This window comes from Nansenia antarctica (assembly GCF_963989245.1).
Source record: "Nansenia antarctica genome assembly, chromosome: 10".
In the NCBI taxonomy this organism is placed as follows: Eukaryota; Metazoa; Chordata; class Actinopteri; order Argentiniformes; family Microstomatidae; genus Nansenia; species Nansenia antarctica.
Genome location: NC_137680.1, coordinates 29,029,823 through 29,042,982, shown reverse-complemented (window position 1 = coordinate 29,042,982; position 13,160 = coordinate 29,029,823). Strand labels below are relative to the sequence as shown.

Genomic DNA, 13,160 nt, shown 5'->3' with positions numbered 1-13,160 from the left:
TCAAAAAAGACACGCATTCTAGCCAGCGGGGTCTGGAAGCGTATTCCCCTCTCCTTAAGCGCCTTCTTGATGGGTATATATTCCTTCCTTTTGTTCTGCACGTCCGTCGCATAATCATGGTCGAAAAAAACACGTTTGTTTTGGTAAGTGGGTTGCTTTTTCCAGGCGGTATAGAGGACCTTTTCTTTCACTGTAAACTGGAGGAACTTGATGACCATGGATCGCGGTGGAGCTCCTCCGGGTGGTCTGGGCGCCAAGGCACGGTGGGCACGCTCTATCCCCAGGTCACAGTCAAGATCACCTCCCAATTCTGACTTTATCAGTTTTTCAACAAACGCTGCTACGGAGGTACCCTCCGAGTCCTCTGGGATGCCGTAGATCCTGATGTTGTTGCGTCTAGACCTCCCTTCCAAGTCAGACACTTTATCTTGCAACGCCCGCTAATTACCAAGTAACTGGGTGAGGGCATCCTTGACACCAATGTCCCACCGCTCCATTTCAGCCACACCGTCCTCCATCTGCCCCACGCGCTCCTCCGCCCCCTCCACTCGGCCTATCACGTCTTGGATTTGCTGGTTCACTCCTGTCGTGAGTTCATCCATTTGTTTCTTAATGTCCTCTCGGAAATCCGTGAGGAATTCGGAAAAGTCCTTTTTCAATTCAGCTTGCCAAGTTGTCATACCCGCATTCACGACTTCGCTCACCACTTTACGAATCGAGTCCAGCGTTTCATTCTCTCTCAAGCCTCCATCTTGTTCCGTCGGGGTAACGTTAGCTCTGTTGCTAGCTGCTCCGTCTTTCTCAGTTATTCTCTCAGATGGCTTTCGAACCCCAGTACCCTTTCTCTTATATTTGTCCCCCTCCATCATTACGTTGATATATATCAATTCGAGTGCATAAAATATCTTGAATTAGGGGTAATTTAAGGCTGACACCGGAGCTCTGTTATCAGGCTGCCATCTCTGTTCGCGCGCCACCGGAAGTCAGTTTGATGCTTTTCAAGCATTTTTTTGGCTGATTTGTCAGAGGACGTGACTTTGAATCTCTTGAAGGTCTCGAATTATGAATCATCAAAATATGTAAATTTTTGATCAGTGTTCAGACATATCATCTGTTTACATTATTTCCCTACCTTCTAGGTTTGACACTGAAATCACATTCCGTATTTAGAATCAACCAAACAATGTCTTGGAGCCCGAGATAATTTGGTTACTCTCTTAAAGATATTCAGCTCTTGGCGGTCTACTAGCTTCCTGTGAGAGGAGAGAACTGTAGGAATGGTCTGAGTCATACTTCCCTCGACAGTCACTTCTTAATGCATGGTGCAGATGTCAAGAAACTGCGCGTCATTTCTATCAGTGCAGACCAGATGGCACGGAGATTCTCACTTATGAATTATTTAGATATAAACATCTGAGGATGAACTTGAATAACAGTGAGTCATTTCAAGTAAACAAACTTTTAGCTCGCATATTCATATTTGGGGCCACAGATGTGGCTTTGTCTAAGCTGTGTGTTCTGTTCGGTCAACCACGAAACTAATAATGCCCTTTGTGTGAAAGCTACAGTATGAACATTGCACAAAAACGTTTTGTCTTCACTGTTGGTCTTGTTTGTTAATCTTGTTGTTAGATGTTTTGTGCACAAGTTAAAAGTGAAAAGACCATCCAAAAATTCATTGTATTTATAATATTATTAAGTATATATCTATAGTCAGATAATCTTGATCTCAAGAACCCTGTCTGGTGAACACTTGACACAATGCGGTCCTGGTTGTTGTCTTTGTCTGGGTTTGGGCTCAAGGTCTTGGCATTGGTTTAAGTTGTGGCACCAACATTTTGGTTTTTTATCTTGGTCTACGTTTATGATCTCAGTGAAGGTCTGTAGTCTCTCAACTGACATGGGCAAGATACACCGATGAGCCAAGATATTATGACCACTGACAGGTGCAGTTACATTAACATTGATTATCTTGTTACAATGGCAAGGGGGGGGGGGGGGGGGGATATAATTAGGCAGCAAGTGAACAGTCAGTTCTTGAAGTTGATGTGTTGGATGCAGGAGAAATGGGCAGGAGTAGAGACCTGAGGGACTTTGACAAAGGCCAAATTGTTACGGCCAGATGACTGGGTCAGAGCATCTCTGAAACAGCAAGGCTTGTGGGGTGCTCCCGGTCAGCAGTGGTGAGTACCTACTGACAGGGGTTCCGAGGAGGGACAAACCACAAATCCGATTGAGCATCTGTGGGATGTGCTGGACCGACAAGTCCGATCCACAGTGGCTCCACCTCGCAACTTACAGGACTTGAAGGATACCATAGGACACCTTTAGGGGTCTTGTAGAGTCCATGCCTCGGGAGGTCAGTGCTGTTTTGGCGGCACACAGAGGACCAACGGCGTATTAGCATATTAGGCAGGTGGTCATAATGTTTTGGCTCATTGGTGTATGTCTGTCAGTACCATCTACTGTACTGAGTTAAAAAGGAGTGACGCAACACTGTAGCTCTTGTCACAGTTGGTTTTGCCTTAGTCTAGTCTTCTTGTCTTGGTCTGGTTCCGGTTCTGGGTCTCAAGGTCTTGGCTCCATCTGTGATTGAGGGTCCGTTGTTTTTCGAATTTAGAAGATAACTTGAATAACTCGAAAACTCATGTCTAACAGAGGTTGCACATGAGGGGCACTTACAGAAAGACTTGAGTGGTCAGTGATGCAGACTTTTGCCTTTCTCTCTCTCTCTCGCCCTCACTCCCTCCCCCTCTCACTCTTCCTCTCTCTTCCTCCCTCCCTCCCTCCCTCCCTGCCTTTCTCTCTCTTGCCCTCCCTCCCTCCCCCTCTCACTCTTCCTCTTTCTCTTCCTCCCTCCCTCCCCCTCCCTCCCTCCCTCCCTCCCCCCCTCTCTCTCTCTCCTCTACATCAGGTAAAGGAGTATGAGGAGGAGATCCACTCCCTGAAGGAGCGTCTGATCATGTCACACAGGAAGCTGGAGGAGTACGAGAAGAGGCTGCTCTCCCAGGAGCAGTCCACCAGTAAGATCCTCCTCCAGTACCAGAGTCGCCTGGACGACAGCGAGAGAAGGCTACGGCAACAGCAAGTGGAGAAAGACTCCCAAATTAAAGGAATAATTAACAGGTAAATAGAAGGGGTGATGGTGGAGGAGCGGGTGGGCCGGGGGAGAGAGAGAGGGGGGGGGGGGCGGGTAAAGAGAAAAGGGAGGAACGGTTAAGATATAAAGAGGGAAAGAGTAAGAAAGAGAGAGAGGAGGAGGAGGAGATAGAGATCTATAAAGAAGAGGAGATGAGGAGTTTACAGTCGATTGTTCACAGAGGTACAGTGTGTGATTACCCAACGCTGTCCGTTACCAAGCGCCCGGAGGGGGCACCAAAACAGCTTAATGGTCATCTTAATAATCATAATGATGAATTATTTAAATTTAAGATGAAGCACAACTACAATAGGCACCATTATTAGCAGCGTTATTACCATTAATGGCCAGCAGTAGCTCTGTGATTACCTCTGCCCAAGGAAAGGATTATTTACAGCACGGAGACTCGTCCCAACAATGGTGGTAAACATCTAGAATACCATTAGCCTATTTGTAAGTCATCCATTAAACATGGGAAGGAGACCTAAGGGGGAGTCTAGGGATACATTAGTGATGTAGGTCGAAATATAATGGGGCAGCTTTGAACTACTGTCATATGAGGTGAAAGGTTAACAATGAACTCCATGAATATGAATGAGAGTCAGGCATGTGTTCAGATACCATAGGCGACTGTGTTATTGCACAGTCTGTATGAACAAAGGTGCATTCTGTCTAACGTTGCCAAGTTGAGTTGAATTCAGTTGCAAATCTAAGACAATTTAGGAGAGGAAACAATCGTAAAAAGGTTTTCTCATTTTGTCCACAACCTTACAATTAGCTGCAATTGAAGGTTAGATATCTGTCACAGAGAATATTGAAGGTTAGATATCTGTCACAGAGAATATTGAAGGTTAGATATCTGTCACAGAGATATTGAAGGTTAGATATCTGTCACAGAGATATTGAAGGTTAGATATCTGTCACAGAGATATTGAAGGTTAGATATCTGTCACAGAGAATATTGAAGGTTAGATATCTGTCACAGAGAATATTGAAGGTTAGATATCTGTCACAGAGAATATTGAAGGTTAGATATCTGTCACAGAGCATATTGAAGGTTAGATATCTGTCACAGAGATATTGAAGGTTAGATATCTGTCACAGAGCATATTGAAGGTTAGATATCTGTCACAGACCATATTGAAGGTTAGATATCTGTCACAGAGAATATTGAAGGTTAGATATCTGTCACAGAGCATATTGAAGGTTAGATATCTGTCACAGAGCATATTGAAGGTTGGATATATGTCACAGAGCATATTGAAGGTTAGATATCTGTCACAGAGCATATTGAAGGTTGGATATATGTCACAGAGCATATTGAAGGTTAGATATCTGTCACAGAGCATATTGAAGGTTAGATATCTGTCACAGAGCATATTGAAGGTTAGATATCTGTCACAGAGCATATTGAAGGTTAGATATCTGTCACAGAGATATTGAAGGTTAGATATCTGTCACAGAGATATTGAAGGTTAGATATCTGTCACAGAGATATTGAAGGTTAGATATCTGTCACAGAGCATATTGAAGGTTAGATATCTGTCACAGAGATATTGCCACTTCTCATTCCATTCCAGGAAGGAGGAAGTGGAGTGAAGCCTGAGCCAGTCCTGGCAGTCCCTAAAGGAACACATCCCATCCATATCCCCCCCCCCCCCCAAAACGCTGACTGCACATAACAACACACATTTCTAGGCCCTTGGTGGCCATTTTGTATCAATAAATAGAACATGTTGGTTGTGGTTTTTATAGTAATATACCAGCACCATCTGTTGGGCTTATTCTAATAATCTTGAGCTGTCAGTTACTCTTCTACCATAATGAATTTAAAAGCACAACAGTTTACATCCTTTGCCTGATACTTTCCCTGCACTGTACGAAGCAGTATGTGCAAAGCTAGCCTTTGTGAACTTAGGTCTTAAGCAGCAAATGTTGTAGCGGCATAATTATTAATGACAAAAAAAAAAGCATGAAACAAAAACAAAGGAAGTACAAGACATATTGCTAGTTTTTACATTTCAGATCAAAGAGATCTAATGCAAATTATGATCGTATGTATATTGCAGTGATATCACCATCATAACAGATTACCATTAAATAGAGTATAATGGGACCAATACCTATTGTTTTTTACCTGAGACCAAAGCATGACTTTGGTGGGGGGAGAGAACAGACTCACCATCAGACCACTACTAGTTCTCTTCACCATCAGACGGCCATTCTGAGTGGCAGCAACAGAGATGTAGCATTATTTATGAAATATCATAGGGCTTAAGAACCCTTCCAGCAAAACTCTTCTTGAACTTTGGACTTCTGCCCAAAGTACTCAGAGTTACCATAGTTATATTGCGTAGGCATCAAGGTTTTACTTGAAGGACCTTGTCTGACACTTTCACTGCAACAGAGCCTTTGAAGGGGATTTATTGTCAGCAGTTTATGCTGTAATATAGAGGCCCCGATGGGCCAAATTATAACTTGGGAACCATGAATGCATAAATCATGCACTAAAGCCAGTGGGTATGAGTTACTACACTCACTAAACACTTTATTAGGAACACTTGTACACCTTGTCATTCATTCAGGTGGTATAATGGTGTGGGGAATGTTTTCTTGGCACACGTTGGGCCTGTTAATGCCAATCAATCATCGTTTGAATGCCTATTTGTCATCATGATGATGGAATGATGGAATGTTTCCAACATCTTGTGGAATCAATGCCACGAACAATTGAGGCTGTTTTGTGAGCAAAGGGAGGCCCTACCCAGTATCGATAGTGTTCCTAATAAAGTGTTCGGTGAGTGTATATGCATGCTGATCTCAAGGTAGGATTTGGCTGTACATGTAGGCTGCTAAACTAAACTCTCATTCATTGAAATTGAATGAGGAATGCTCTTTGCCTTTCCAATTATTGATGGCTCAAAGTATGTTTGTTGCAGTTAGTTGTATCTACTTGAACATCAAATACACACTCACAAACCAACCATTTCTATCAAGACATTTTGAGATCATTTTTCATAGAGGATTTTTATAGACACAATTCTATTATGGTTTTTTGGCGCGTCGGAATTATCTTGAATTATCTTGTGAGTGCTGTTTTCTGAGGGAAAGTTGAATAAAGAAAGCACACCTGTCTGCACAACTGGTGATCTACAGGTGCAAACAGAGCAGTTATGTGGTAACGTTGACAGATCTTATTCTAATATATAAAACAATCTGTTTGTCTTTACACAGGAATCAGAGTAATAAACTAGTTTTAAATGTAAATGTAAATGTTATCCATATGCTATTGAAGTCCAAGTGCTGTTGGAACCATACCAGTAATAATTCTAGATACTGTTTTGTTGAAATATTAAAAGTGAAATGATAGATTGTAACTAATTTAATCTATTGCAATAGCAAATTCTTTTTAATCACAGATGTGCAATAATAGAGGAATAATAGAGGAATTATACTATTTTAGTGAACAGAAGCATTGCATTTATTTATGTAGGCCTAAATGTATACTCAGGCACACACACACAGATAACATGTATGCCATGGCGATGTGTGTGTGTATACAGGATATAACATCCTGTATACACACACGCCCACACACACACACACACACACACACACACACGCCCACTCACACACACACACACACACACACACACACACACACACACACACACCACACACACCACACACACACACACACACACACACACACACACACACACACACACACACCACACACACACACACACACACACACACACACACACACACGTACTGCCTACCAACAGTATCTACCTACAGTACAGTACATGAATATATGCGTACATATAATTAGTACACATGCACTCAAGGGTTTTATCAGGTGCCGTAGATACTATCAATGAAACCCGTATAAACACAATTTAATTATTTATATTTAGACTTATGCTCTTATGACCTTGAATACTGTAAAGCCCTTAATACCATAGATATAACATGTGCACAAATAATATGATGACTTTGATTTAGGCATGTGTTTATAATGTTTGTAATGTACAGTAACTACATTTTCTAATGATAGAACAAGATAGATATTGATGCTATTTATTAACACGTTAAGATACATATCTGTATAATGTAGCTTTATGTGCTTTATTTCTCGTTTGGTTGGTAACAGTGGTGTTCAGAGACGAGATGGTCAGTGGTTTAGTTGTTCCCGAACATTAGAGATCTGAGTAATTCTTTCAGAAACTTTGCAATAATGATTGATATATTTCTGAGAAGTATTATTAAGACCGGGCAGTTTGATCTATTTGATCTATTGAAGAAAGTGAGAATGTAGCTAAAGTTTCACTGTCATATAATTCACCTCTCTTTTGGTAACAAACAAGCATATTGTCTGATTACATTGTGTCATATGACAAATTACACTAAACCCTCACTGTTTCATCCATTTGACCTTAAAGTATGATCCGATTTGGAGCCATTGTGCGATGAAGCCAGTTTGACTGATGATGGAAAAACGCAGCACATGCTGTACAATAGTGAGGGTTTACTGTGTTTTTACCAGCGGAGGCTGGTGGAGGTAGACATCGGAGAACAGGGTTAATTGGAATGCTTGGAATGGAATGAGGAATGGTATCAGACAGGTGCTTGATATGATGGTGCATTCCTCAATCCATTCCAAGCATTACAATGATTCCGTCCTGCGATTTCTACTTCCACCAGAATCCCCTGGTTTGTTCATACAGTACAGTTGACCTTACATGACTTTTGACCCCATTTGATACCTCTGTCTTCTCACTTATTTGTGTTTTTTTTTCTGTAGCAGGGAAACCCAGACACCATGACTTGTTCCTGACCTCATGTCGATAAATACCTACATTGTTTTATCTGCATGTACAGTAAGACTTGAAACTCACGAGCACACTTACTTGAAAATTAAATTGACATTACATTTATTTTTGGTACATATCACCCATGTGAATCACTGTCTTGTCGATAATTCTGCTGTATACTCATGTTACATTTCATTGTTTCTGAGACAGTGCCAATGTATCTGTCAGTGTTTGATCCTCTTCCCCCCTCTTATTTTTGTAAAATAAATCCAAACTGTACGTTATTTATGGAATAAAACATCTAAACATCAATGTTTGAAACTTCACCTGTGAACTTTCATTATTTATTAATGTTAAGCATCCATTTATGTTAAGAATATATTTGACATCTGGAGGTATTCAAAGAACGAAGGCTTTCTCTGTTACGGCTACGGTTTTGTATGATGGGAAATGACAGTTGATATGATCAGATCTTTTGGCCCTCTACAGTCCAAACCACTACTTTTGGAATAATTTGACATAAATCTGGCCTATGATTATGACCATTTTTAAGTGGGCTTATTGGCTCAGTGTATGCACCAATCACCACAGCTGTCTGGTCCTCACGTTCTATGTTGCCAATACACACTGTCCTATATTTAACATGTCACTCCTTTTCAAATTAGTCACCTCTCAGCATTTTTAATTTTGCTTTGTCAGCAACTAAAAAAAAAAAAAAAAAACGCTTCTGTGTGACATTACAACTATGTAATTCAGGTGGGAAGGGGGTGTGATAAGATCTATAGTTAACAAAATGTATGATGGGCAAATCACTAAAGATTTGTTTTGCCTCTAAAATATGGACCAGGTAGGAGTTAGTAGGCCTATGTCATATCTACTCTTTTTAACTTTTTAATAGTCAATTTTTAATAATCAATGAGGATTAATAACATCCATAACTGAACAGCTGATTACCTAATTGGATTTGACTATGGCAACATCCATTTAGCAGTAGCTTTAAAAATGACCATAACCTAAATAAAGCATGATAAACCAATGTTTCTGGGACATAGTGAGACAGAGGGGGGGCTCGCACTACATGAATAACACCCTATGAAGAAATAAGCTTGCTCGTACAGTACCTGCAAGCGAAACCCCTTTGAAATGGTTATCACAAGGATTTGCGATTTCAGTCATGGTCTGCCCATGTTGCATCAGTTCAATGATTCCCTGGGGATGATCAGGATCATTCAACCATTCAGAACACGATGACGCGTAAAAAAAAAAAACTCCACATTCGAGGCATGATTAGCTGTGACTGCATTTCATAACACCCCCAATTGGACTAAAACAGAATGCTGAATCCCATGAGGAGGAGGATGAAAACAGATATTAAGGGATGAAAATTGGTGCTGAAGCTGCCTCAAAAAAAAAAGAGTTGGCTGAACGAGCGATAATGTTGGCCAACCGAGATTAAAACAACATTGCTGTAACAGAAGTGAAACCTATGTAGGCCAGATAAGTGGGTATGATTGACAAGCTGACGCTCGTCAGCACGATGACAGATCCAGTTGCGTCTTGCCCAATCTCTGTAAGCTCTGCTTAGCCACTTAGGGTCTGCTTGAAATCACAATTCTCTCTTTGTTTCTCACCCTCCCCCCCCCCCCCCCCCCCCCCTCTATGTCTGTCACTTTCTCTGTCCCTCTCTCTCTCTCTCTCTCTCTCTCTCTCTCTCCTTATTTCTAAGACTCATGGCTGTGGAGGACGAGATAAGGGGAGGACCCACAGTTGAAGTCCCGAAAACGAGGATCTCGTTCGATCAGGTCTGTGTCTTTCCCTTTCCTTGTGTCTGTGCGATGGGCTGTGCTACCTTTTCTCTCTATCTCTACATCCCTCTCTATCTCTACATCCTTTCTGTGACTGTATTTTGTCTTGTGCCCTGTACCTTGCGTTTTGGGTGTGACTGTCCTCTATGTCTGTCAATCTGTTTTGGACTTTCCAAAGATCAAAGAGCGTATGTTTACATTCTTTGAGTCTCACTCAGTATGTCAGACCATACTCCGGGTTTTAAACAAAATCAGTGGCTCTGAACATCTCAGATCCATCTGTCTCCATGTTTGACGAACTGTGTACGTTCATACTGCTGAGCATGTCAAGTTATTTGACCTTATTTGTGTCTTAACACAATTTAGACATAATATCAAGATTATTGGAGAGTTTTGGCTCTAAGGAACTGCTTTGTGAGGCCCTCTGTGTCCCCAGCATCTACACTCATGTATTTCCAGCACCATGCTTTCACCAGTGCCCCCAGCTGCTCCTGTCAAATCAGTTAAATCATAAGTCATGCCAAAGACACATCTGTCTGCTTTTTTCTTCTTCAGTTTTGTGTGTGTGTGTGTGTGTGTGAGAGAGAGAGAGAGAGAGAGAGAGAGAGAGAGAGAGAGAGAGAGAGAGAGAGAGAGAGAGAGAAAGAGATTACTGTAAGTGTCTATCAAAGCAATCTGCGCAAACAGTATCACACGTGTACGCTCAGGCTTCTTCCATCCCTTTAAATCAAACCCTGTCATCCGCTACGATCCCACCCGCCAGCTTCCATACGCCTTTATCCCATTTTGAATCAACTTGAAAAGAGGCAACAGACATAATCCATTTTCTGACATGCAGAGATAAGGACACAACAAGTGAGTTACTGCAGCGTTGACATCAGCGCTGCCGCAGAGTTTTCTCAGTCGAACGCAGCAGAACGCAGCAGAACGCGGCAGAACCCCTGCGAGGCGCTGAACGGTCAAGATCTTGAGCCACGCTTCCTTCCTTGACTGAGCAGCGATGATCCAATGAGGCTTTCCTGCTATTCCCCCTTTCAGTACAGAGCTACCCGAGTGTGGAAAAAGAGAGATTAGCCGGGAAAAGGCTTAGAGACTGCAGTTGAAAGGGAGTAAAGCCATTCAGTGAGGCATTGAGTTGCCTTCAGTTACCAGACAAGACAAGGAACAGAGCTACGGGATCTTCATTCGCTGGTTTCACTTGGTCGACTGTGGTCAGTCTGTGGTCGACATCTGAGGGAGGTGTCAGAGAGGGCAGTCTTAGAAGCCTCACCCAGCCCTGTAAAAGGACCGGAAGATTCTACCTCCAATGCTGGAGAGGTCAGCCCTCGGTAGCCATCTTTACTTCGGTTTTATTTTCAAGCTGAAAGACAGTGATTTGAGGTCCACAATGGATTTATGGTATTGCTGTTTATATTAGGCCTACTTCTAAACACAATATCAAAACAAAACACTCCCAACACAGTTTATTTGTTTGTGACGTTCATACAATTTCAAAGTCACACTTTGATAGATAGAGATAGATAGAGAGATAGAGATTGTTGCTCTCATAGTAAGGCCCATTGTCATGCATGACCCTCATTCGTGTCGCCAATTCTGCAAAACCTTCTGCCTCTGTGGTTGTGGGTGCTAGGAAAACTATATAAAACTATAAACTTCAAAATGACATCTTCATTGCTGAGAATCGACTTTGTAGTGTGTGTTCCATTGCATGATCTGTGTGCTACAGTATGCCATTACCTTGTCTCCCTCTCCAAGTAGGGGAAGTCAGCTAATGCCTGTCTTTCCAGTATCTGTAATCAATTTAAGTGAGCTGGCTGTCATCCAACTGCTTGTCCTGTGGTTGCAGTGGTGGGGTTTCTGTGTTGGGGGTCTTTGGGTGGAGGCGTTGGTGAATCACAGGGTCTTTTGTTACTAGTTAGACTAGTTAGGACCTAGGCTAGAATTAGTTAGAACCTAGGTTAGAACTAGTTAGAACCATGGCACTACTGATACCAATACACGGCCACCCTCGTTGACCTATGTCTGTTCTGTGAGCTTTCAAGCTGTGCGACTTATTGAAATATATTGGATTGGTGCAAATTAAGCCTGAGCAAAATCACCCGATTTGCTTATGAAACATCTTGTGATGTTCGTCATAAAGCACAGTCAGTCAATAGATCTTAAACATGCTGTTTACGGGAGGGAGCTGCACTTTGAGAGGATAACAAAATGTCATTTTTCTAAAACTATGCTTTCAGTCTTTCACACAGCAGGGCAGGTCAGTAGCTGCTCTTCTTCTTGTCTTGCAAGCAGTTGCCGTGGCTCCTGCTAATTATGTTGATAAGTAAAGTAAAGATAATACTTGACGTTAGCTGATTTGCTATCATATCGTAAAAACAGTTAAACTGTGCATTTGGGAGCCACCTCTTTAACCTTTAAGTTAGAAGAATCTAGTTGTTATGTGCAAGATGCTGTGCGTTGTAGATTGTTATGCAAGGATTGAATTTCAGGCATGGAGTGCTGCTCCCTCAGTTCATATACATGTTAGATTCATATGGAACAAGAGATTTAGAAAACCGCTTAACTGGCAGCCTCACTGCTATATATGGCTTGGCTATGTGATGTATGCATACAATAAACTGGATGCTTGCAGGATTGTGTTGAGAGTATTCTTCTTTGTTTCGCATCTGGATTTGATGTAATTAGATTGTTTTGTTTCTCACTATACAGCGACTAGTGACTATTGAAAGTGGATGATCATCATATTCTCATGATGACTTGATATCACAAATAAACCATATTTCTGTTGCATGTTGTCCATATCCCTCTCAAACTTGATTCTATGTGCCATGCATTGTGGATGTAATGCATGTATTAAAACACCTTCCACACATTACAGGTCTTCCTCTTTAGCCTCAGTTCTGTTATGTCTTATATCACATTTTGTCTTTGTGTCTTATGTGTGCGGTATGTGTGATAAACCTTTGTGTACAGTATATGTGTGTTTAGTTAGTGTAATTGTATTTACAGTATAAAGATGTCGCTCATTTCTATTTCTTTACTTTCTAATTCTCCTTCGTTAATCCTGATGTGACCTGTGACCTTGTGACCTGTGATGACGACGATTGCATGTTCAGCAGTGGCATGACCCCTAAACCTGAATTTATCCTTTAACCTTCTGCAGAGATCAGATATACTATCTATTCAAAGTCTACAGAATAATGAATGATATTTGGAATGCTTTCAGATGCAGAGGTGTTTACTGTTTACGGTGGCATGATGCGTTACAATGCCCTTGATTCGCTTCCCTCAGCATGGGTGCTTTTCTGATTGGTTGGCATGCTAGGCTGCTCTTGTGCTTTCAGGTTACTGGGGTTTGTGTTGAGAGTGTTCGGCTGGCTTTGTGTGTGTGTTCTTTGT

The 13,160-nt window shown here is 41.7% G+C and overlaps 1 protein-coding gene across 1 annotated transcript in view; it reads left to right on the top strand.

Annotated features, from left to right (window-relative positions):
• The window catches only part of syngap1b (synaptic Ras GTPase activating protein 1b), a gene marked incomplete at both ends in the record, with an annotated part of 117,772 nt that overhangs the window by 96,147 nt on the left and 8,465 nt on the right, over window positions 1-13,160 (top strand). The window contains 2 exon segments of the mRNA XM_080540622.1: window positions 2,915-3,126; window positions 9,683-9,758. Coding sequence (XP_080396748.1) covers window positions 2,915-3,126; window positions 9,683-9,758 — 288 coding nt within the window.